Source organism: Etheostoma spectabile, chromosome 20 (assembly GCF_008692095.1).
Source record: "Etheostoma spectabile isolate EspeVRDwgs_2016 chromosome 20, UIUC_Espe_1.0, whole genome shotgun sequence".
Classification (NCBI taxonomy): domain Eukaryota; kingdom Metazoa; phylum Chordata; class Actinopteri; order Perciformes; family Percidae; genus Etheostoma; species Etheostoma spectabile.
Window position 1 is genome coordinate 1,203,102 of NC_045752.1, and position 26,269 is coordinate 1,229,370.

Sequence of the window (26,269 nt, forward strand, 5' to 3'; positions counted from 1 at the left end):
GATAATATTTCTTTATTTTTAATTAAGTAATATTTTGAATTCAGGACTTTTAAGGGATACTTACACCACCACCTGCTAGGCATGGTCTACATAAGTATGTAGAGTACTTTCTGTACAGACATTTTCAACAGTACGCAAAGGCAGCACGTTTTCCATTATCTGTGTAATTACCGCCACCTACCGATGGAAGCTGTGAGTACATTTTCACAGCAGACTTGATGAAAGAGACTGGAACTCAATTGCAACAGCCATACTTCACATTATCTGTGGTTGCACTCATTCTAGCACAGTGCCCTCTGAACATTCTTTCCGCAACATTAAGCTGCTCCATCACACTGAGTAAAAACAACAAACAACAGCGCCCCCTGGCGCCACGCACGAGTCCTGCATCACGCCGAGAATAAAAGCTCCATCATCTTCCTGCGATGCGAGCATCGTTTTGGTGGAGCTAGGACATCCTCCCAACCCTTCGACACTCATGACTGCCGACTAGGGTCGCTCTCCAACGGACAAACAAGGATATAAAGACAGTATTATGGCGAAACACCGTAAAGACAGAGACAGCTGGGGTGAGTGTACGTACAATATTTGATATATCGTGCGTTCCCTGACGCACGTACATTTTTTTTTCTTATTCCTGTCGAGGCCAGGGTGTAAGCAATGCAGCCAATTAGATATTTATTTCTGACTCCACCATGAAGGGCTTGTTTTTCTTTCGACAATATTATAACCACTGTGTATTTGTTTTGATCCTTATAATATCTAATAGCCTATTACCGATGGGGAGAAATATACATTATTGTTTGTTTGTCACTGCATGGATATCGGTCAATCGAGCATAAGCTAACACACATTTTCACCATTTAAATCTGTAGTGATTTTTTTTTCAATGAGCAGCATACAGGAAATACCCTGTTTGGGTGGTTCAGGCCCCAAAAAGGCCTGAAAATAACCTTCTGATTTTATTGTGTTTATCACACTGAGCTTCCTTGGATGCTCTGTGGTGCATCTGGCATCAAATTATGTAATATTGCATCAGTGGAATACCTTGACACTATTATCACCATCATTATACTACTCATCACTGCTATCATCAGTATCACCTCCACCACCATGATTGTAATGATAATGAGCATCCTAATGGTCCCTGACATCACTCTATGGCTCATGGTAACTGTAAATACAGGCCTGCAAGGGGAGAAAAAGGGGACTGCATGGCTCTATCAAGGTTAAGGAAAAGGGGGGAAACGCTGCTGTTTGTCATGAGAGAGTTTATCTGGTCTGACCCACTTAAAGCAGACAGTGCTTCTGACGTCGTCGGTTTGTTTTAGGAGCAGAAGCAACATGATCAGGTTAACCAGGCAACGGCCCGTCCCGGGCCAGGGTGAGGCCTTTGCTGGAGATGTGAAACTGACAATCCTCTTCAGGCCGAAGAGGAAACATTGGCTGATTCCTCCTTAAATTATTCACCATGCATTCTTGGCACCCTGCATGAATCTTTTAGCACATTCCAAAAATTGTGTCTGTTATTCCTTAATCTGTCCCAGTGCCTTTGTAAGATGTATAGGCATGCTTAATTTGCAATTACATCCTTAAAATGAACGTCACAGCCACACAGATGAAAGATTCATTTTTTTTTAAACCTCAGAAATCCTTTAGTTCAATGCGGAATGTGCATGGTCAGACACACGTTTGTTGTATAAAGCATGCATTACATGAATGGGATTTGGAAGCTAAAATTCCCCCAATCTGGGTTCCGGACGTTCATGCAGCTCGCACTTCATGGGACAGCAGAGATTAGAAACACCGAGTCACTGCCAGGAAAGCACCAGAAAAAGCTCTGAATGCACATGATCTCATTTGACACAAACAGATGGGAAGGGTTGCATGGCATGGTTCATTATTAGTATTAACAAGCTTGCAGGCCATGCTATTGATCTGGTGCTAACAGGAAGGAATAATGGACTCAAGTTTCCCCTTTCCTCGACCTTAATGGACCACTAAGTTTGCTTCTCATCACTGTGACTAAGTTCTGGCTGATCACTCATTCATATAAAAACATTTTAGTGGACATTCCTCATATAGACATAATACCATTGTAGTTGACTTTCCTTATATAGCCCTAACAACATTTTAATTGACTTTCCTCATATAGGCCTAACAACATTTTAGTTGACTTTCCTCATATAGGCCTAATAACATTTTAATTGACTTTCCTCATATAGGCCTAATAACATTTTAATTGACTTTCCTCATATAGGCCTAATAACATTTTAATTGACTTTCCTCATATAGGCCTAATAACATTTTAATTGACTTTCCTCATATAGGCCTAATAACATTTTAATTGACTTTCCTCATATAGGCCTAATAACATTTTAATTGACTTTCCTCATATAGGCCTAATAACATTTTTGTTGACTTTCCAGGGTTAACTGCAAGTAATTATGTAGGAAAATACCAGCAGCCTCAACATGACCATTTGTCTGTCATCCAACCATATTCAAAGTTAAACATGTTAAGTTAATGTTCATTTTCCCTCTTTCAGGGCCATTCCCCAGAGCACTACTCCATTATTGGAATCTTTTTCCCCTCTGTCTTGTGCTCCAGGGTCCCTCAGTGATAAAAATGTCTATGACTGGAGCTCTGAGGAGGAGGAGCCGGATGGACGGGCCCGGCCCGTGCAGGTGCTGCTGGTCAAAGACGACCACACCTTTGAGCTGGACGAGGTGGCGCTGAGCCGCATCCTGCTGGCGGAGGAGGTCAGAGACCGGGAGGTGGTGGCCATCTCGGTGGCCGGAGCTTTCCGCAAGGGCAAGTCCTTCCTCATGGACTTCATGCTGCGGTACATGTACAACCACGTAAGTGTCTGGGTCTGTGAATCTGGAGAGTACTCCCATTATTTTGCTGCTGTTTTGTATTTTTCTGCTGCTTTAAATATGAAGACTGCGGTTTGACTTTTTGTATATTGGGGTGTGACCAAACCACCCGTCATTTTCTACTGAGGCTGCCAATATCTGATATTTTGCTGATATTCTATTTTCATGCAAAAGATAATATTCGTTCTCAAGAAATTCCCCTGTGTTAGGGTGGAAAAGTCTGTGATTTAGCTCATTGTTGGATATTTAAAAGTTGCATTTAAACTCAGACTTGTCCCATTTGTTAGTTTGTTTATTTTTCAGTGAAAAATAATAGGATGCAGTACATAACTGGATGTAAATAAATGAATAGGTAAATAAAATTAAAGCATGGATAGGAATTCAAAAGAATAACAGAAGGTTTTAAACTGCTTTGTTGTAGTTAAAGGAATACCCATCAGATTATTGGTACTGCTGTAGAAGGGCATGCATGCATGTATTTTAATATACTGTATATTATTATATTATAAGATAACAACCACTTCTGGTCACATTGTGTTCAGGCATCTGAAGGCTGGCTCGGAGAAGCGGACGAGCCTCTGACGGGCTTCTCCTGGAGGGGGGGCTCAGAGAGGGAGACCACCGGGATCCAGATCTGGAGTGAGGTCTTCCTGGTGGACAAGCCAGATGGAAAAAAGGTAAAGACCTGTGACTGTATGCCATTCTCCAGATAGTCTAGATTATTACAATGCAACAAGGTATAATGAGACATCATTAAATCTGACATAGATACTTTACCTAAAGCTTTATTAACCTTTTTCTGTGTTTTTAAACTTCCTTTTCCACATTGGTATTCATCTTGGCAACAGGTCTGCTCCTTGCCTTTATATCATATCACACATTCAGTCACATACATTTACACTTAGAAGCTGCCCAGTAAAACCACACTTGACGGAAGCCATTTCTGCATTTAGACACTTCTATCCAACTCATTTCTTACGCCTGCATCAGCCAAATGTCTCCCATCTTTAGTCTGCACAGCTAAAGCAAGAGTGTTACTGGTTGTAAGCTTTAAGTAAAATTAGGAGAAATCTGGCCCTTTAAAGATCTTTTCTTCATTTAAATCTCCATTCAAAATCAGTCTACCTCACTTATTTTTCTTGCCTACTGTATAAGTATCTTGACTTCCAATCCCTCACACACTATTACAACAGTGCAATAGGGGCGTGAGAAACGTTCAGACTACCCTGCAGCACAGGTTAGTGTGTTCGTCTGATTCATTTCACAGGTCGCTGTATTGCTAATGGACACACAAGGGACGTTCGACAGCCAGTCGACGCTGAGGGATTCGGCCACTGTGTTCGCACTGAGCACAATGATAAGCTCCATGCAGGTACCAACCCAGCTTTGCTTTAGTAAAGGCTATTTATATTTATGTGAATGAATGAACGTAGGTTTGTATGTTTAGCCAAGCTAGCGGCAGTGTTCGCGGGGGGGAGGGGGGGGGGGGGGGGGGTGTGTGTCAGTCTGTACACCACTTTAGTCCAGACTAAAATATCTCACCAACTATATATACAAGCATGCCCGGTTGTTCTGTTCCTTTGGTTTCACACACCAAAATAATTGTATTAAATACATTAGGAAGAAATGTTGCAATAAATAAATGGTCTTTTTCAGGTTTACAACATCTCACAGAATGTACAAGAGGACGACCTGCAGCACTTACAGGTGAGACTGTCAAGTGACACTAATGCATAATCAGACATGATGCATATTAATGTTTGTCTACATGCATTTTCTTATAGCAGAATTATAAATCCTATAAAAGAAATACTATTGAAGCCACACTCCATGAACGTGCTCCCATAGAATGTAAAGCATTCCAGTTGATCTTTCCTAAAAACACAATTTCACATCATCTCGTCTTATCTGTCTTGTTTCAGCTTTTCACTGAGTACGGCAGACTGGCTATGGAAGAGACTTTCCTCAAACCATTCCAGGTACTGTAAATCATTTCCACTCGCTGGATAGATTTGCAACATTGCTGCTGACTGCATCCAAATGTCAGGAAATGACAATTGCAAATTATTATTGGTGTTTGTTTTAAGTATCTTGGACTAGATCATGGAAGCACAGAAGGGAGGGGGAGGGGGAGGGGACCGGGATGGGGGGGGGGGGCAAGTTACTTATATAATAGTAATAATACTTCCAACGCCAACAAGAAGTAACGTCACCCAACATCGCTTAGAGCACCTTTAAGTAAAGGATCTAAAGGGCGCCTGGGTAGCTCACCTAGAAGGCGCCCATATAGAGAGGCTCAGGCCTCGACGCAGCGGTTCAGGGTTGGAGTCCGACCTGGGGCCTATAGCTGCATGTCTTCCCCCTCTCTCTCCCCCCTTACCTGTGTATTAAAGGCTAAAATTCCCCCAAAAATATCTTTAAAAAAGTGAAGGCTCTGAATACTTTTTCCACCACAGTTTGAACATTGTGTACAGTACAAGATGTCACTAACAAGACTTCCATGGTTGCTTTGTTTTGGTCTCAGTCCATGATTTTCCTCGTTCGAGACTGGAGCTTTCCATATGAGTTTCCCTACGGACAGGAGGGAGGCATGAAGTTCCTCGAGAAGAGACTTAAGGTCAGTTGGGACTGATGTTGTGTCGTTTTAAACAATCGCTGGACAGATCCACATGAGGCTGATCAAACCAAACTAAGATACTAATACATGTGGTTATTTTGGTGGTTTAGATTTCAGAGAACCAGCATGAAGAGCTGCAGAACGTGCGTAAACACATCCACTCCTGCTTCACCAACATCTCCTGTTTCCTGATGCCTCACCCCGGACTCAAAGTGGCCACCAACCCCCACTTTGACGGAAGAATTATAGGTACACTTCCTCTGTCTCATAACATATTTCATTCAATGTTTCATGAACACAGAATAGTTTCTTGTCGAAACGTTTTCTGACCGTGTGTGATCTGGTGGAAATGGACGCATTTAAATGAGACACAACGCATGGGATAATTAAACATGTCAACATGAAATGACTTTAGTCACAGAAAAAAAAATCCACTGTCTGTTTTAACAACTTTTGGATGGATGGTTGTAAAACTTTATAGAGTCCTTCATGTTTCTCAGAGGAGGATTTCTACTGACTTTATTGATCCTTGGACTTTTCCTTTAGCGTCACCACAACTTTGTTGTTGTTGTGAAGTGTCTCAAGGAAACGTCTTGAGGATTGCCATGAAAGGTGGCATATACCTCAATTGTAATACCTTTAGCAATCCCATGACTTTAACCCATGTGTTGTCAAATTTGACCTGTTGTCTAAATGTCTTTATCAGAAATATGGGTTTCTTTTTAACTACCAAATTTTAATTTCCCCAAAATAACAAATAACATTCTATACAATGCGCTTTGCAGATACAACAAAAACATCAAGTTTTTCTAATTTTCTGTTTTGTTCTATTTTTTTGCATTTTATAAAAAATTTAAATTTTCTGAAACAATATGTCGACTAAACGTAGACATATGCCATTCTGTGATTATCCTTCCTTTAACCCTCATGTTGTCCCCAGGCCAAATTGACCCGTTTTCCTTTATCAGTGTTCTTTTTAACTACCCAAAATAACATGATTGATTCCACACAACGCTCTTTGGCAGTACACATCTCTACTTTCATTAATTTTGGGGTGTCATATTCAATTTTATATTTATTTGAAAAAAGAATTGAGGGTTTTGAAATAGTATTGAGTAAAAGTTGACATCTTCCAGTCTGTGATTATCCATCATCATCCATTCCTTTAATTTTAGTCTAAATAATTCCTAATTTCTGCTTTTCTTACTCAAACATTAGATATAATTTCCTATAAATGAGGTTTATTGACCATAAATTCAAAAAATAACTGTAAAACTAAAGATAATAAGTTAGTCTTATGTAGTGTTAAACGTCCAAAAAGCGTCAAAAGTGTTGAAAAATGGGCAAAAGCGTAAGAAAAAGTTAAAAACATTATAATAATTATAATAATAATAATTATTATAATTATTATTAAAAACATTGATATAAAGTGTCAACAAAAATGTTGATTTTCAATTATGACGGGAAGACAACACAAGGGTTAATATTAGTCAAAAAAAAATCATAATGTCTGCTTTTTAACTCAACAATTAGGTATAGTTTCCTATAAATGAGGTTTATTGACCACGAATGCCTAAAATAATTGTAGCTCTAGTAATGAGTTTGTGTCAGCGGTGTTTATACATGGTAGGGAAAAAGTCATGCCAAAAATAGATTTTCAGTTTCAACCCGGGAGGACGATGCATGGTTGAATGAAAGACAACACAAGGGTTAAATCTATTAACAGGTCAAAATTTAAAATTGGCCAATACTTTTGGTTTATGACTATTTTCTTGCAAAAGCACAGGCGGCAAAATATAGAGACCATTAGTACAACAGAAGCTGGATACAACAGAGCAAAGACTGCTGAATTTCAGCACAGACCGTAGTGTTCACCAGCCGCTGCCTGTCCCCCCCCCCCCCCACCCCCCCCCCACCCCCGTCCAGAGATCGACGGCGAGTTCATCAACAACCTGAAGGTTCTAGTCCCGTGGCTTCTCAGTCCTCGTAACATCGACGTGAAGGAGATCAACGGCAGCAAAATCACCTGCAGGGGCCTGTTGGAGTACTTTAAGGTCAGAACAAAGAGGCATCTTAGTTCACATGACACAAACACTGCACACTTTCTTATGAGTATTAGTAACTATTAATCTCTATGTTTCTGCACACTCTGACTAAATCCAACATATGTATATTACTGAATGTAACCAGTTCTAACAGGTTTAATGCTTTTTGTTATGCCTTTCTTTATTTTAGGCATACATCAAAATTTACCAAGGTGAGGAGCTGCCACATCCAAAGTCCATGCTGCAGGTACATTTCTCCATCACCTTCCTCTACAACTTTTGTCTCAATACACTTTCAAGTTCCTATTAATGTTTGTGTATATAGTATTCAGTACATTTTTATTTGATTTGCATGTTTCATTTATATACACTATATGCTTAAAAAAAAAAAGTAAGTTTGAAAGCTCTTTGTGACTGAGTGCATTTCCCTGCGCCAGATCAATAAAGTTCATGTTGTTTTATTTGATCTTATATTACCTTGAAATAAATAATGATTATATTTTTGATCTGCTTCCTCTCAGGCCACGGCGGAGGCGAATAACTTGGCAGCAGTAGCAGCCGCAAAGGATCTGTACAACAAGAAAATGGAGACGGTCGGTGAAAACCGGTTTTGAAGTAGATCCCAAACCGTCCCCGGGCTGACTAATCCTCCTCTTTTCTGTTCCCAGGTCTGTGGGGGGGACCGGCCCTTCCTGGCCCCCAGCGAGCTGCAGACCCGACACAGCCTCATCAGGGAGGAGGCCCTGCAGGTGTTTCGGGGCGTGAAGAAGATGGGAGGCGAGGAGTTCAGCCGCCGCTACCTGCAGCAGCTGGAGGGGGAAATCGACGAGGTGTTTGTCCAGTACATCAAGCACAATGACTCCAAGAACATTTTCCACGCCGCGCGGACGCCGGCCACCCTGTTTGTGGTCATCTTTGTCATGTACGTGGCTGCGGGCATCACAGGCTTTGTGGGCGTGGACGTCATTGCCAGCTTGTGTAACATGATCCTGGGTCTGGCATTGATCACTCTCTGCACCTGGGCCTACATCCGCTACTCCGGGGAATACCGAGAACTGGGCGCCGTCATCGACCAGGTGGCCGGTGCACTGTGGGACCAGGTAATTGATGAAGTTAAGAATACATCCGGCGGTCTAAGTTGATCCATATTTGAATCAATACTCACCAAGTTGCAAAATCGACAGCAAGAGTCCTCACTCCCAATACAGACAGTCGGGCTGCTTGATTATGGAATACATCATAATCAGGATTATGTTGGTCAACATTGAAATCTGGATTATTTAACATGATTACTCACTGACCTTTGGAAAGATTTAACATTTGTTGAAGTTAAAAAAACAGTGAAACAGCGAAACAAATCAACAGTGAAAGCACCTTGAACTGTGAAATTTCGCTTAATACTTTTTCACATTAAACTTATTGAATTCTCCGTAAAATAAATGATATAATAAATATATTCAAATGTTTAAACAGTATTACACAATAATGATAATAACATTGAAGAAGATCGATCTGTTGCAGTGCCCTTTCAAAATCTTTTGAAAACGAGTACAAATTGAATACAAATCAAAGAAAAACTAAATAATGGTTTAGAGAGATATAAAAAAACACATTTCCCCTGCACATTTAGAAATTGAGGACACACTCCCATTTTCATGGAGTTCCTCAAATACAAAAACACGAAAATTAACATTTCCACATGAGGAAGTGAACAGAAATACAGTTTGTTTGCACAACATGTAAAAGTAAGAAGAGCCGTAGTAAAGAGAGACAAAAAATGTGTTTTAGGACTAGATTTAAAATTCTTTACTGAGCCCAAATCATGAGTCAGATATTCAGCACTTATGAAGCAATGCATATGTTATACATGGTTTGATAAGGAGCCAATCTTTCAAAGGTTTTGAATTTATCTTAAATAGTAAAACGTGTGAGTCAAAGTTATGGTAATGATCATTGTTTATTCTGCGGATTACAGCAGAGACAAATACTGGACGCTCTTCTTATTATCTTACAACTACACACATACACAGATACAAAGTATATTAGGTGATACGTACTTTAAACCACTAGAGGGAAACAATCTCCTTTAAATCAGTGGCAGAGAGAATATAGCCAGATCCATTTACAGCAATAATGCATTGTTATGGAACATGCTTTATGTTATATGTGCATGTGTGTGCTCACACTGTATCTTTCTTTCTTTTTTAATGCCTTTGCAGGGAAGCACAAATGACGTAAGTGGAACAATCAAAGTGGGAATATTTTCAAAGACATTTGTATCCTCAGAGCAACATGCAAATAAATATGATAGTACACATTGGAATGTTGTTGTTTTTTGAACTTTCATGTGTCACTTTCTTTGGTATTTTCGTCACCGTTACCCATCCACATTCCTCGTCGACTGCATACCGACTCTGACATTATTTTAAGCGATCTCTGGGAGTTAAACCCACCGCCTGTAACCAATACCGCTTCTGGTCTCTGCTCCACAGGCTCTCTACAAGCTGTACAATGTAGCGGCCAATCACAGGCACCTGTACCACCACGCCTTCCCCGGCGGGCCTCAGGTGGACAAGGATGCAGAGGAGCAGGACAAGAAGAGGGACTGATTAGATTAGACAGAATACAGCAGGGACTTCATGGTGAGGAGGAAGAGGAGGAGGAACATCCTCACCCATCAGGCACTCTTTTGTTCTGGTATTGGCTGGTGCTGCCCACCAATACATCCACTACTTTAAACCTTATAACGGACTGTGTAATGTTCATGTATAGCCAGTGTCAGAGCATCCTCTCAGTGGGTGCTTGTTTTCAAAGGATGGATGCCGTTTAATTCACTGTTTCACTTTTTGTCTGTGATCAAATATCACCTGTACAGATACTGCAGGCCCTCCTCGAGAAGACCTCAGCATGTCCGACCTCCAGTCAGCTGTTGATTTCACAACAGACAGGGTTTTTTTCTCCCCCCCTCCATCATTTAATTGTCAGGACGATGATTTTCAAAGTATAGCCAAATCTGTGAAATCCCCATTTGTGACTTGTTCTTTGAAGTTTAGTGGCGTTTATAAGAAACAATATCTATGATCTGCGATGTTTGAAAGCCAAAATATGTACTGTATGTTTATTAATGAAGCATTACAAGCACCATCAGCATGGTAAGTGGTTAATGTTTGTCATCTTTAAGCTCTTAAACCAGGTATACTTTATAAAAGCATTGAGTTTTAATGGTTGTGACAAAGTGGTATTGTGCCATAACATGTAAAAAATGATTTCACATCTACTGCTGCCTGCCTCCTGCTAAATGCACACACTCAATGGCATATTTTATTAGTTGTATGCAGTTTGTTTTGTTTTGTAGCTGGATTTCTGCATCAGGGAGTTGCTTTTGTGCCGACATGGACTGTACTTTGAAATAACAGCACTGGGTGAAAAGACAAAAACAGGATAGTTCAAAGTTTACACAACATAGCTGACATTACGTCTCACTTTGTAGTCCGCTTGCAGTTTTGTAATTACGCAGTGATCCTCTTTATGTGCGTTTGGTCTTTGAGGTCGAGGGGAAAGAGCGTGTTTGGTTTCCATTGTGACGTAGAGGTGGTGGGTGAAACCATTGTTGTGTTTCTCACTGAATGTTCGAGCAAATCCGAGGAATGTAGCTATTCTGTGGCCACTGAGGAATCAAAGCTAGTTGTTATTAGGCGGGGCGACAGGCCTGCTTTGGGGAAAAAAAAAAAAGATCCTCATTCCACATCTCTTGTATCATCTTCACAGACCTAACTTGAATCATCTGTGAAAAACTGGTGCACGGTGAAAGAAGCCAGGCCCCCGATTTTTTGTTGTTGTGCGTTTCCAAAACAGCTTGCATTTGTAAACAGAAGACTTGTATCAGTGACAGGACTTTTTGGTGTTTGAATAACTTTGGCTTCGTAGACTGTTACTGTACATTTGTATAACTGTGGTTATTGTTTTCAGCTCACTAAATGAGCCCGGAATCATAGAGCTCACTGTAAAACATCTGCATCACATCCAGCTGCAGCATTGAACTGGTTTTTCTTTTTTTCTGGTCACCGACAGTGCAGGAACACTGTTATGCATGTTTAGCAAGTTTATACTGAGGTTTGAACTCAAGGGTTGGAAATTTAAAAGCACTGCAAGAGAGTGGCTTCTTGAGTCTTCCACAATGTATAATCAACATCAGTGAGGCCTTCACACAAAGAACCATCTAAGTCCAGTCTAAGATTCGTAAGGTTTTGAGATCCACTCTCTTCATGGCTGTGTTGGAGTGTCCATTCGTAAGTCAGAAAAGTAGCATTTGTTTACATTGTGTTTACACTCCCAATTAAAATGGTAATTGAAGATGTTCTCTGTTAAGAGAAGAAAAGGTAACACAACCCATTATTCTTGGATTGAACTATTCATTCCTGAAGCCGCCCCCATCCATTCTTAAATCATCTCCGGATTCGGTGGGAGCCTCGGTGTCCTGAAAGGTCAACTGAATCAACCTCTTCCAAGTCAACACTGCTAATTCCGCACACGCATTGCAATTTCACTTACAAGGAAATAACTAATAAAGTTGGACCAAATGAATGAAAACTAAGACTTGAGTTATTTCATTAGAGATTAGCCTCCGGGCATCTTTTAAGACAGAAATACTTTTATCTGATTAGTTTGTCTTTTCCACATAAGAGTTCCATTAACTTACATCTACACATTCAGATCAGATTTAAGCATTATCTAACGTGTTTCCAAACAGTATTTTTCATTTTTTGCAGTAATAAAGTCTAAAAATTATGTCTGAGGCTCCATGAGAAAGTGAACAGACAGCAAGAGCAAACAACCGTACAGTCAGAAGTGTATTTTTTTTTCCTTCACTGTAGACTTTATTACACATGTCCTGTATTTGGAATCCACAAAATCAGATATGTACAAACACCATCCTTAAAACATGTGATTGAGACTTTATTGCATAGTAAAGGATGCATTGAAGAGAAGGTTATTTACAAACCTAAGCCACTGTTACCTAATCAGAAATCCTTTTAGGACATTCAGAAATGTTGAATGCATAGTCACTCACATAAACAGGTCCTGTTAAACACTTTCTGTTATTTCACTGGGAAAATAGCTTTCGTTGGACATTTTTAAAGTATGTCATAAAGCATGTCTTTTTCACCTTAGTGAGAGAATTGATTGGAAGCTAGCACCTGTCTTTACAAGACAAAACTTCCGGCCCAAAACATTTCTGAGTATCCTAAAATGGCTTAAGCGGATTGATTAGTGATCAATAGAATACGCCTCCAAGAAACTGCACTCCTTCGGCAGATGAGACGTGTCAGTCCGTAACGATAAGGCATTACCGAGGCAAGAAACATCCAGAAAGAACGAAACAAGGACCCGTTGAAATGTACTTGTTTGGCAAATTTAATGAGTCTTCTGAAGTGTTTTATAAAGTTCCAGTAGCTTATTGGTTTCATTATACACACACGAGAATATTCCTGACTTACAGTAATGCCTAGAGCCAAGAGATGCTCAAACCACTGCATCAAAATGTGATGCTTTCATCCAACAAAAGGTCTTTAAATAAAGACGTGTTTCATAGCAAAACTTAAATATCTGTTAGTTTTGCTGGATTGTCTTATAAAGGATATGTCACAAAAAAAGAAAGAGATGCACACTTTTTGTTTAATGTAAAAGAGTGTGGTTTTAGTTTAAGAGGGTATCACAGCAAAGGGAAAAAAAACAGTTATGAAGTATTTCATATGGAAACAAATTAGAAGAAGCTGCCTGCCATTTTCTCCCATGGAAAAAAATGACGGAGTAGCTGGTGTATAAAGACTGCTGCGTTTTATTTTAATAAAAAGGCACAATCTCATGTTTTTGAACAAAGAGCCATAGTTTTTCAGACTCTGTTTGCCTCAGTTTTAAAAACAGAAATCCATACAGCATTTCCATTGTCAGGGCGAAGGCTGATGGGAGTGTTTTTTTTTTTCAGTCACAAGGCCATTCATAAATTGAGTGTCACGTGGAGGGGACAGGGCCCCAGCCAATGCGTGTCTTGACTTCCTGGCTGATATATTTGGATCAAGCGAAGGCACAGATGTGTTTGGTAAAGAGGCAATTAAGAGTCAATCGTGATTTCAAAAGAAACCCGGACCGCTCCCAAACTGTGGAAACCTCAGAGAGGTGTGGCAGCGAGACGTCCCCGCTGCACACACACATCACATGTTCCCAATGAAGTTCTTGTTGGGCTGCTGGGCGTACCACTGCTGCCGCTGTTTGCGAGCCTCCACCTCAGACAGCAGCGCCTGCCGGTACGCCTCGTAGGATTTGACGATGTGTTCCAGCTCCTTCATGAAGAGCAGCTTCAGCATTCCCTGATACGTGTCCAAGTCGGCCAGCTGGAACAACTCCCACTTCAAGATGTGGTCATACCTGATGTAAAAGGGAAGATATTTATGATACTGTAAAAAGGTACTTTGTGAAGAGTTGGACGACAATGCCTGTAATATTTGTACCTCTTATTTTACCAACTACTGCCCGATAGTTGCTGGATTTCTATGGCTGAAACTGATACCGATATTTGGAAGTTCTTTCCAATGCAACCAAGATACAGTCCAAACAGAGTGCAACATTTTAAAGTTAAAAAATAAACTCGTGGGAAATTCCTGACAAACTAGGTATTGGTGCCGGTGTCAACAAATTACATAAAACCTGTTTAGCATCTCTGTACTGCAATTTCTTCATTAAGAAGGTATAACATGTAGGAAGTATCGCTTACTGTTTGTGAACACACAGCATTCAAAATTGGGCAGCGGACAGAGCGCAGCGATGGTCGAGCAAGCAGCAGTGGTCAAGCGAGCAAGAGAGTAAATGAAGACAGGAAGCTTCGAACAAAGCCACGAATCGGAGGAGTCAAACATAATTTTTTGATTGTTTCACACCGGTTATGTTCTAAAGCACAAATAAACACTCGCACACCTCCGCGCACACACTTCTGTCTAGCAGTAGGCTACTACGAGAACAGAAAAAAAAGAGAACTGGCCACAAGCCCAATACACATTTGAACTGACTTCAGAGGGGGGGTTACACATATTAATATTTGGTGGAAAAGATAGAAAGATTCAAAAGAAGAGGAGAGGAAGAACACATGCTGATGTGCAGGATTGATCAAAATAAAAGTTTTGTAAATGTTTTACATAGTTGGAATTTCAATGAACATATATTTAAGACCTTAAGAATGTACGCAGTGTGCTTTGTATTTGGGTGATTTGCTAACAATGAACAATGTAAAGTGAAAATTGAGCATGTCACACCTGGTACATTAGTGCTCCTAATGACCATGGTGTTGGACTAAGTAACTTTGTATAAGAAAATACCCTGACACGTCACGTAAAGTGACGAAAAGTAATAGTATACTGTATGGAGTATACATAATAGTACACACTTGAGTGGGGCACGGGCGTACACCTGCAGCCAGTCTGGGATCTCTGCTGTGTGGTACGGGTTAGCTGGCACCAGCACCGGCTGGTTTCTCTCTGCAGGGCGTGGCTGATAGGTCACAGGAGGCGGTAATGGTGGAGGCTGATCATAGCGAGGTACACTGGAACAAAAAGAGTATAGTATACCATGTATACCTCATTTTATCTCTGTGAATTTGACTCTATAAAAAACACAAAATCTCTCTCCTTCTACACTGACATACTGTACCTCGGAGCACAGGGGTGTCGATACTGTGCCCTCTTGTTGATGTGATCCACATAGTAGACCCCAAACTCAGCCGACTCCACCTTTTCCCAGCCTGGAGGGAGCCCCTCCCTCTCCAGAGGGTGGCTCCAGTGCGTAGTGTTTGTGTTGTGGTCAATGTAGTACTTCCTGCCACGGATGGTCCAGTCAACGGTCCAGCCGCCCGGAAGGGGGAGGTCCTCCCCGAGACTGGAGAGGTTCCCAAGGGACTTGGCCTGTATTCGACCTATGCCTGAGGAAAACAAACATTTTTTTTTTTTTTTTTTTTTTTTTAGAAACCTAGAGGGAGAGGGAGAGATGTCTGACCAAACATACAGCAGGGCAGCTGCCAGCTAACAGCTCCGCTGGGAAAGAAAAAACGTGTTGGGAAATTTCTTAAAAATAGCATGTGTGGGAAAATGTCATTTGAAAGAGAGGGATGTACAGCCTTTAAAAAGAACATTCTGATGTGGCAACTTTACATAGATCGGGATATGGGAGGAATGCAATGAATCACTACTTGAAGCAGGAATGCAGTTTTAAGTATTGCAGTGGTTGTGGACAGGAGTGCTTGACTGTTTTGACTGTTGTGACAGATCATCTTATTCTGACCGACATCATCTGATGAATGGTAGGAAATGGGAGTGTTGTTACGTTTGGACAGGAAGGCAGAAATCTCTGCACGGCCAGACATACACACAGGAGCGTTCACCGGAAGAGAACAAACCACTGAACTTCCAAACCCTCTCTAAGAGCAGACAGCAGACAGCAGTTTTATTCAACACATCCTGTACTTTTATTGGTGAATAATGTCCGCAAGGAATGTTGATCCAACAGCTGTGTGGATGAGTTAGACTGAGTGAGCGCTATCATGACTCAAAACCAAATGAGCCTGGAGGGACCCAGAAAGGGTTGAAAACACAGCAGAATGTACAAGGAATCTCAGCAAAATGGCAGCTACAATCTGATAAATTCTGCACAAGATTGACAGCAACAGAGCTGGAACTTTTTGCCAGCTGCTGAGTGAAGGGACGGAATGTGCGAGCGCTCCGCAAAAATGCACTACTCCTCCTCCACCACCTCATCATCATCATCATCATCTTTGCCCTTTTCCTCATAAAAATGGCAGAGAGCCACACTCACTGCAGATCTAAAGCTCAATGCATCACAGGAATTTCACTGGCTACAGTCGAGAGTGGACTACTATATTTACAACTGGTGATGCAGTACTTGTACTAAAGAAATTAAGTGGGTTAGTGGAGTTAGTGATCAACAAAAGTATAAATCAAAGTGATGAAGCATGTTCACAATACATTTTTATAATTATTCATAACATATTACATTAATTTCAACAACTTTCTTCCTGATAAATTTGGATTTCTTTCTTTATTTTTTTTTTAAAGAAAAAAGGACCCTACCAGTGTAAATTGTATTTTAACACAAATGTATTTTTCCTGCATCCACAACTTGGTGTTGATTTCTGCTGCAAAAAAAGAAGAAAAAAATAGTTTTTCAAACAGTTTCCAGAAACTGGGGGCATTTTGCAATGAGTAAATTAAAAAAAAAATGCTTGTGGTAATAGAAAGTGATAAAATAAAATCAAAAATGGACTTGCACTTGACAAACTAATCAAATGTTTAGTATTTGTTTAGCTGTTGTATAGCTAGTATTTGTTTTGCTGTTTAGTATTTGTTTTGCTGTTCTTAATTTATGAATTCCCTTTGCGGCGTCCTTGAGTGCCAAGAAAGGCGTCTTTAAATAAAATGTATTATTATTATTATTATTATTATTATTAAATGCTCATGAAGATTTGGTGTGATCAACAACAACAAAAAAGAACAAATGGTGAAACTACATGGTGCAAATGGTGTTTGTAACCATTTATATTTAAGCATAAAGGCTAGTAAATTACCAGATATTTTCTAAACAAAATTTATAAAAAGCTCAAATAGATATATCTCGTATAATTGCAAACTGCATCTTATTTCCTTTATGCCATTTTTGTGAAACAAATGATTTTTTTACAGAACAAAAATATTGCAATTCCTGTTAAAATGGAAGCATCAGCTGACTGAGCTGATAGATGACTCCTTCAAAAACAACTCTGCTTACCACTTAGTGCATTAACCTTACATGTGCAATGTATCTACGTACACAGATGATTCATAGAAGCAAACAGTCTGAAGCTGAGACATTTGACTTGGGGCGGTCTGCAAATTGCTAGTTTGCTGGCAGAAATATTCTGCAAACAGAGATGAAAAATGCAGAGCCCCTAATGCTTGTTTAACTTCACTGCAAACAAGGCTCCGAGACATGCGCTAGACGGGCCTGACAAAATACTAAACCATATACACGACATTGACAAGTCAGCCACATAATAAAAAGGTTCTCCATCGTTTGGAGTGGGTTGGAAAATTCCTGTGACCTCCCGAAGCATTTCATCTCATGGAAATTACACACTTACATCATACTAATATTTACAATAAAAAGCAGTCACTTAAAAAAGATTTAATCTCTCCGGAAAACTGAAATAAAAGATGCTCTTTTGAGCTCTTCAGTGACAACCAATGGCTTGCATTCCTTCCACAGTGGCCTATGTATGGTCCAAAACCAATACATAATACTTTGACGTTTCAAAAAAGCAATCATAAATTTTCTTGCTAGCAATAAATTAACAATGTCTTCCCAAAAATGTCCCCAAAAGACAAATCTGAAAGTTGTAGACCTGCTTACTCATTCTCAAACACTTTCATAGCTCAAAATTTTGCAAAGAAAAGCCATACTGATTTAGTCCCTCAAGAGACTATGCCTGCTTGCCATGTACTTTCCAAAACCATGTCTGCAGTTCAATAATGGAGTTCCTGATCTTTGACACATTTTGAACCTTTTTTGCTTGCCACTGCCACTTGTTTACTTTCTTATAAAGAAGAAATATCTAAACTAATACTGTTAAAAGTGAGAATCAAAACACCGTGTTTACCTGAAGGAGGTCTGCTTTGAGCTGGAGGAGTGTGTTGTTGTGGAAGTCTTTGGAAGTTGTGTTCATTGTGATCATAGTATCTATAGTCCTCAGGAAAGCGGTCCGGGACCCTCCTGGGCTGGCGTTGCTGATGCTGCTGCTGTTGGTGCTGCTGGTTGTCATAATAAGGTTCAGAGGGGTAGTAATACCTGGCGGCATCTCCATTCTCAGACATGGGGCTCACGTCTGTGAGGAAGGACTGTGAGGAGCCTCCGTACTCGTGAGACAAGTCTCCCTGGCTGCGAGGCAGGTATGGAGGTGCTGACATGCGGTGGCTCTCTCTGCGGGCCACCTCATGAGGAGGCCTCTGCACAGGGGCACGGAGAAAGCTCTTGTTGCGGGACACCACTGGCTCCCGGGTGGGTGCCACAGGGTAGGCAGAGGGCCCCATATCTGGCAGAGGGACCTCTGTGCGTCTGGGAATAGTGGGTCCATGACGGATGAACGAAGGCATAAGAGCTGCAACCAGGTAAACAAGGCAAGTGCAAATGTCAATATCAGTCAACACATTAACACAGAAGTTGTACTTAAGTACTTACTATGCTTACGTACAGTTTGAAGGTACCTGTACTACTACAATTGAGTGTTTCCTTACTACATTACATTTCAGAGCAACTGACTAAAACTATTTTTAAAGAATGTTTAGCTTCTAGTATAACGTAATCCTGATTTGACAAATCTAGGAATAGTGTTTTTTGATTTTTACCTGGTCCAATGTGGAATACAATTGAAAAAAAGTGAAATCTCTTTTAATAGCAGTTACATAAAAACGGAATAAAGCTTTGACAAATTTCAAAGTGGATTTCATACAGCGTTAATGATTAACCTAAAATGTCTAAAACGCTTTTACAACAGTAATGTGTGCAAAAAAACCCGGAGGATCCGTCGCTCAGCAATGTAAGTTGTTTCCCCTAACCTTAACTGCCGAATCGGAAGCTAATTTAGCTAATCTGATTTCAGTAAACTATCCACATGTAGCCCAGGAATCAGTTACTAATAAAGGAAACAGGTTAGTTTTGAATTAGTAATGTTAGATACCGGTATCTCTCAACTTTCCTTTGACACTACAGCTGGCGTTAATGTAGCTAGCTAGCTGATGATTTAGCTAGCTAGCACTTTTAACTGCCTTGTTGTAATTTGTTTACGGTATACAACAACGCGATTAAACAGTTGTACGTTTGTAAGTCACAAAGTGGCAATATGTTTACACACATTCGCACAAACACGTTGGCTATTAATAGCTTGCTACTTATTGACAACAAAGTATCGCTAGCTGGCATACTGTCGCTAACTTTGGCTAGCTGGTTAACTTGTTGCGCTTACTTCCCAGGAGCGGCGACGTTTCCTTCTTCACATATTTCCCGTGTACCTCGGCTGGTTTCGACGCTTCGTTTTTACTTTTCTTTCGTGAGAGCATAACTCAAGGCTCGGAAACATCAACAACAAATGTCATGGTATAACCCTTCGGCTCTGCAACCATCCCGTTGAGTTTGCAAAGCGCGGAAAGTAAACATTTTAAGCTTTAGATTAGCTAGCAGCAAGTTAGCCAGCTAACTTGAGCTACTGGGTGACTCTTTCCTCCTGTGGTCCAGTCCGCACTGAGCAGCATTCCACTCCCTCCTCTGGTCCTTACTGGGAATAATTAGCTAGCTAGCTACTGTAACGTTGCATTCCATTCTCTGCTTCTTACTGGGAATAGTTAGCTAGCTACTGTAACGTTACACTCTCACCGCTGGTTCTTACTGGGAATAGTTAGCTACTGTAACGTTGCATTCCCTTCTCTGGTCCTTACTGGGAATTGGAACGTTACACTCTCAGCGCTGGTCCTTACTGGGAATGATTAGTGTAACGTTACGGTCCTGCCCACCTGGTAACTCACCCTCCGCAAGCGGATACATAATGTTGACAACTGAGCTGCACAGTTCATCGATATGACACATATTTAACAGAAAAATAACAAATATGTTGGTTTTGATTTTAAACTGATAACAGGAAAAAAATGTTTTCTGTGGGTCAGGTTAACTCAATTATATTCACCCTATGAGCATGAGTCAAAGTGGCAACACCACACTGAATAAACTGTTAATTACAAGAAAAAGTACATAAATAGAATCAGAATGTAATACAAATATCAAAAGTAGATACAATACGTAAGCTAAACTTTAGTGTTGTAGAAGGAGTTGATAGAGGTTGAGTTGGGTATCATATATATACACTATCATATATCACATGCTTATGTTCATGTACGTATGTAAAATATTGTGGAAAGTTTATATAGTGTAATATTATGTTAAAGTGTAGAGTAAAAAGTAAACATTTTTACTTCTGAAATGTAGTGGGGTAGAAGTATAAAGTAATATTAGATAGATATATACAAGTATCCAAAGTGGCAATAATACTGAAGTACATAAATACTAGAAACATGATATAAAATATTACATTATGTTGCAACGTACATACAAAAAAATGCACTTTGCAGAATGGCCCGTCAGTGATGTATACATATATGTATACATACAGTATATTTACATCATTATTGTTCATTCATTTACATGTAAACAAAACTGTGTTAAATATTGTGAAAAATAATTAAAAAAAAACTAATAGCTGTTAAATAAATGCAGTGGAGGAAAGGGTCAAATTTGTACTTCTGAAATGTTGTGGAGAAGTATAAAGGAACATCAAACGTAATAAATAAGCATGTACAAGTACCTTAAAATTGCAACACAGCACTTAAGGTCAAATCTAGCTAGTCCATAAACATCAACAGGCTGATGAACCTGTAGCAGCACAGAGAAAAAAAAAAAAATCCAGTAAGAAATCCAACCAGACATCATCCATATATCTCATTTATACCCTGTTTGCAGCTTTAGTGCTTAAGCTTCATTATAAAGACAAGGTCCTTCATTAAAATCTAAAAACTTCATAATGGCACAGCTTTACATTTTACATTTTATATATTGTTTTGCAATATAATTTTTTGATTTCAATCAAATGCATTTCAATAGCAAGCATTTCCACTTGACATTCACTTATGTAACTTCAGGTGTAACATGAAAGCAAACACTTTAGGAAGGTCAGTGGGTTATTTGACTGTTCTGTTTCCATGATTACACCACTGCCAGGTTGGTTTCTTCTTTACATAAGGACTTGAGAAGGGAAGACAGATTAACACAATTCATCTCTTTGACAACAGACAAAAGAACACTTATATAAAAAGTGCACTTCAGTATTGCTTTTCTCTTTCTCAAAAGAGAAATATAGTATCATGGTAAAATATTTACTCAGTTACTAATAACAGGTACTGCTTTAAAAAAAATTCAAAAAATTATAAATTACTGAAAAATACCTTGTTTTCTTTTAGATCTAACCAAACACTGGGTTCTTCATAGGTCCAACGCAACATAAGCTTAACAAAATGACCAAAGAAATATACCACATATTTAAACAGTAACATTTTAGGCTTTAACAAGCCAAAACATGCTAGAGGACATTAAACAGAAATGTGTTTTCTTGTGCATTTAGTTGCATTGATTGTACAATGGTTGAAGCAATGACAAGTATTGGTTAAAAGACTTTTGAGTACATAAACAGTGCACTTTGTGTGACTTTGGACACTTGCATTTGGCATGGCAAGTGATTTTAATGTCCCGAGTATCTTTAGGTGTTTTTGGTGATGCATTATGTATATTTATAATGGTATGGTAGTGGAGGAAGAGGCGAGGGGTTTAGGTCCCGCACAATCTTGTTCAGGCTGGAGATCTTCTCTTCCAGTAGGTAGTTCTTCTTCTCTGCCATTTTCTGCCGCTGCTCAGTTCTCTCCAGAGCTTTCATCAGCTGCGTGTTCTCCTCATACAGGTCACTGATCAACACGTCTGCTTTGCTGTTCTTGTGCAGCTAGAAAAGTTAGAGAAAGTAGATGATAAAGGATTTTATAATTCCATAATATTATCTGGTTTAATGAAGTCTCAGAGAACTTAAATTAAACTAGGCTATATTAGCTGGTATCAGTATAGATACATACTGTATATCAGCTGATATGTAGCAAAGAAACTGGAATACAGAAAGACCAAAGATGCGTGTGCAGTCATTTAGATGGTGTCACCAAAATTTGTCAAATATAAAATGTTCCGCTCAGTACATACAGTATCTTGTTCACAATAACCACATTGAGTATTCTTTTTCAACCGTTTGATACATCTTCTCCATGTTTTGTTTGCAATAAGAAAGTTATCTTCTTCCTAGAGGAAAGAGAAAGATGACATCTTGTTGGGATGTTCTCATTTTGAATTTGATTTCCATTTTCCTCTTTTAGATATCGTTTACTTTAGATTTAAGTTTTACTTGTCAAATATTTCTATGATTTTGTCAACAATCTTGTTAAAGAAGGTTAATTTAATCAGTTATGTGGCAGTTGTCTTAGGTGTTTAAAGATTTGGTTTCCCTTTGTTTGGTTGTTACAACCCGTGGCTTTAATATAAAGATGTGTATTTCACGTTATGCATGTGATGCCGGATGAAGGTCTGTGACCAAAATGTTGCGTCTTTTATAAACACTGATGACAGTGTGCAAAAATGTAATATATATAGAATTTTATATAGTCGGACTCAATGGGCCACTTTATTTCTAAAAATACTGTAAATCACAACGTCTCTGAAAAAACAACAACTCCCTACTGGTTTTTCCACTGTAAAAATTGAAAAGAAAAAAAAGAAAAAAGAATGTGGACATTTAGCAAGACAATTCCAAGTTCAATCTGTTGAAAATTTAAAATGAACTTTTTTGCCCTTAAGAGACAACTCAATGAAACGATTTCTGAAGAGCTTTTTGAACTGACCTGGTCTTTCAGCTGAACAACCTTCTCTTTGAGCAGCAGTTTGACGTTATGCAGAGACAGTTCAATTTCCCTCATACGCTCTGCCATGTTCTTCATCTTCCTCTCCCTTTCATCCTGGTGAGAAGACAGTGAGGATATCAACAAACTGCTGCAAATGTGATGACATTAAATTGTATTCCCTTTGAGAAGGTAGAAACTGAGAAATGTGAGTGAGAAAATCAAACAACATGCAGAGCCGTATGAGCTAGAAGCTTTATTTGATCTTCATGTCAGTATTAAATGATTTTGGTACATTTCTAAAAAGAGGACAACACTAAAAAAATAAATAAAATATCAATACGTATAAAATTATGCCATGTATTCCAGATCCCTCTACAAAAATAATTTAATGCATAAATAAAATAAATCCTAACATGATTCTATTAAAAATAAATAACAAAATAAATAAAATACAGTTGAGTCTATACATGGTGCAAAAATAAGGATCACTCACTAAATGACTCAAAAACCATAACACAGATATGACAGTAATAGATCACTACTGGGGACAAACAAATATTTGGTTTCTAATAATAAATACCAGATAAACATTCAAAGTTATGAGACATGTTTGACCAGAAAAACAAAAACAAAATAACATAACCCAAAAAGATGTGAATCCCTTTGGTTGTGCAGCAGCAACTGAAACAGCAACAAACACACACACACACACAGTACCAGAACACAACATAAACAGGTAGCTTGAAGTGTCAAATATGAAATACAGGCATAAACAACAAAAGTCAAACTGAAAACTTAGTACTTCATTAAGAAATATCTTAACTGGACACAGACCGTAACATCGCCTGACAATTCCATGTTGGCTTGATTGTTAGAAAAGGCTCAGAGGGCTGTTAGGCACTAACCTCACCTCAACACTCCTCGATGAGCATAAGGCAAGCTGTCACACAACATGTAGCCTCTGAGGATGTATAGACCCTGTCTCTGACAATGATAAATGGTACAAGGGCATTACAGAACACTGCCAAAAAAATAATAATAATAATAATAATAATAATAATAATACACCTTGCGTTAAAAAGATCATCTGTATTCAAACTACAACATGTTGTTAATGCACCAAGGGTTGGACCCTTATAAAAGTCAAATAGGATCAAGAAACAAGTCCATGTTTGTAGATGTTAAATTTGATATGGCATATCTGACAGTCTTTAAAGATTCCAATGTCATTTTGGTCCAAATCCCATTGGGAAAAACCTCAGGAGCCTTTTCTGTGTTTTCCTGCCACCTAGCAGCAGGGAAATACAATTACACATTTATGCCCTTTGAATCAGGCACCACATTGATTCACAATCTCCTATAAGGATGCAGAAAGGATGGCATTGTGTGCCAGTCAGATTTTTTAAAGCTCCAAACATAGCAAAGGAAGAGCAGGACTGTGGAAAGAAGCAGCAGTCTCAGAGGAAACAAAAGAGGCTAAAGTGAAGAGCAGGGAAAGACGCTGGTGTTACAATCCACCGATCCGCCGGTAGCTGTCTGCGTGAGCCGCCCGCTGCTCCGGCATCGGCCCCTGGAGAGAAAAGGCAGGAACACTTCACCACGGCTCTACCCTCTCCTCTAATCCTAAAAACCTCACAGGCCTGGTCACTTAACACAGGTTTTTGTATGGGAACGTGTGTTCATTTCACACAACATAAACATCAAATTGTAAAAGAAGCTAATAAAATTTTAAAAAAATAACTCAGCTCAATATTATAAAATGTTACTTAAACAGGGTTTCTTTTGTGTATACCATATTTAGATTGTTAAAGGGGCACTTCGTAATTTTTTTGGCTACTGAAAGACACCAAGCAGTTGCATTATGGGAAATACAATAGAGACTAAAAGTCAAGAGATGCTGGCCTCCGGTACTTCAGTTTTTAACTTTCTGTATAAAAAAAAAAAAAAAAAAATCTATAACCTCATGAGTGGAAGTGCAATACTAAATTGCTGAAGTACTCCTTTAATGTTTGTGCCATCTTAGAAAATTGTATTCCTTTTCAGAAATTGTTAATCAATTTTCTAAACTAATTTTCTAAGCTGACTAGGAAAAGAACAATTACTTGTAATAGATAAAAGTATCATACTTTTTGTTTTAATAACAGAATATATAATATATTCATGAACTGAATCAGACATACAATGTGTTAACTGGTGCTTATAATGTATGCTTATTTGTGTTGTTTATGCTTTGTTCTAATGTTTGTCCTTACATTTTATTTTTAAAGTAAAACACTTGTGTATCGAAAAGATGCTTTATAAATAAAATTACCAATAACGTAAATGTTCAAAAATGTAGATTTTGTTTTGTTCGGGTTATGTTGGTTAGTATTTATGTGAGGCTGGGTTCATTTCCATTGTTGACTACAGTGGTGCTCAAAAGTTTACATACACATGCTTAAGTTGACTAAAAAGAGGAATAAAAAAATCATGTTTTGGAAATTTATTTGAATACCTAAATTAAAAAATGAGGTAAAATCCAACCTTTAAGGACACCAATTTTCTTTGTGAATGAATAACGTATTGTAAATAAATAAATGTTCTTATTTAAAATACAGGGGTCATAAGTATACATACCCCTATGTTAAATTCCCATAGAGGCAGGCAGATTTTTATTATTAAAGGCCAGTTATTTCCTGGATTCAGGATATTATGCATCCTGATAAAGTTCCCTTGGCCTTTAGAATTAAAATAGCCCCACATCCTCACATACTCTTCACCATGCTTAGAGATAGGCATGGGATACTTTCTATAAAATCATCTCTCAATGCAAATCAAACCAGGTATTAGTCTAACTGAAATAAACCATGCCTATCTCTAAGCATGGTGAAGAGTATGTGAGGATGTGGGGCTATTTTAATTCTAAAGGCCAAGGGAACTTTATCAGGATGCATAATATCCTGAATCCAGGAAATAACTGGCCTTTAATAATAAAAATCTGCCTGCCTCTATGGGAATTTAACTAGGGGTATGTATACTTATGACCCCTGTATTTTAAATAAGAACATTTATTTATTTACAATACATTATTCATTCACAAAGAAATTGGTGTCCTTAAAGGTTGGATTTTACCTCATTTTTTAATTTAGGTATTAAAATAAATTTCCAAAACATGAT

At 38.9% G+C, this 26,269-nt stretch overlaps 3 protein-coding genes across 8 annotated transcripts in view; 1 reads left to right on the forward strand and 2 right to left on the reverse strand.

Annotated features, from left to right (window-relative positions):
• The first annotated feature begins 329 nt into the window (after window positions 1–329).
• On the forward strand, window positions 330–12,131 carry atl1 (atlastin GTPase 1). Of its 2 annotated transcripts, none has more exons than XM_032499730.1 (14): window positions 330–569; window positions 2,611–2,861; window positions 3,422–3,556; window positions 4,147–4,251; window positions 4,536–4,586; window positions 4,802–4,858; window positions 5,404–5,496; window positions 5,607–5,745; window positions 7,423–7,550; window positions 7,732–7,788; window positions 8,063–8,134; window positions 8,210–8,641; window positions 9,761–9,775; window positions 10,034–12,131. In XM_032499730.1, the coding sequence occupies exons 1-14, from the start codon at window positions 536–538 to the stop codon at window positions 10,148–10,150; spliced, it is 1,686 nt and encodes a 561-aa protein (XP_032355621.1). In that variant the 5' UTR covers window positions 330–535; the 3' UTR covers window positions 10,151–12,131. The 2 variants fall into 2 exon arrangements, with proteins under 2 accessions (XP_032355621.1, XP_032355620.1); XM_032499729.1 differs by having other exon boundaries at window positions 364–575.
• Window positions 12,132–12,404: 273 nt separating this feature from the next.
• On the reverse strand, window positions 12,405–20,078 carry sav1 (salvador family WW domain containing protein 1). Its single transcript, XM_032499738.1, has 5 exons — window positions 19,600–20,078; window positions 18,238–18,735; window positions 15,243–15,510; window positions 14,980–15,135; window positions 12,405–13,967 (listed from the first exon to the last, which is right to left on the reverse strand). The coding sequence occupies exons 1-5, from the start codon at window positions 19,691–19,693 to the stop codon at window positions 13,754–13,756; spliced, it is 1,230 nt and encodes a 409-aa protein (XP_032355629.1). The 5' UTR covers window positions 19,694–20,078; the 3' UTR covers window positions 12,405–13,753.
• Window positions 20,079–21,107: 1,029 nt separating this feature from the next.
• Window positions 21,108–26,269, reverse strand: part of nin (ninein (GSK3B interacting protein)) — a 30,484-nt gene continuing 25,322 nt past the window's right edge. For 4 of the 5 annotated variants that reach the window (XM_032499690.1, XM_032499693.1, XM_032499691.1 and 1 more), the window contains 2 exons: window positions 23,114–23,227; window positions 21,108–22,173 (listed from right to left, as the gene is read on the reverse strand). In XM_032499690.1, the coding sequence (XP_032355581.1) occupies window positions 21,958–22,173; window positions 23,114–23,227 (330 nt within the window). In that variant the 3' untranslated portion in view covers window positions 21,108–21,957. Of the gene's footprint in view, window positions 22,174–23,113; window positions 23,228–23,351; window positions 24,684–26,269 lie in introns of those variants that run through there. The other variant, XM_032499692.1, reaches the window with a different exon arrangement.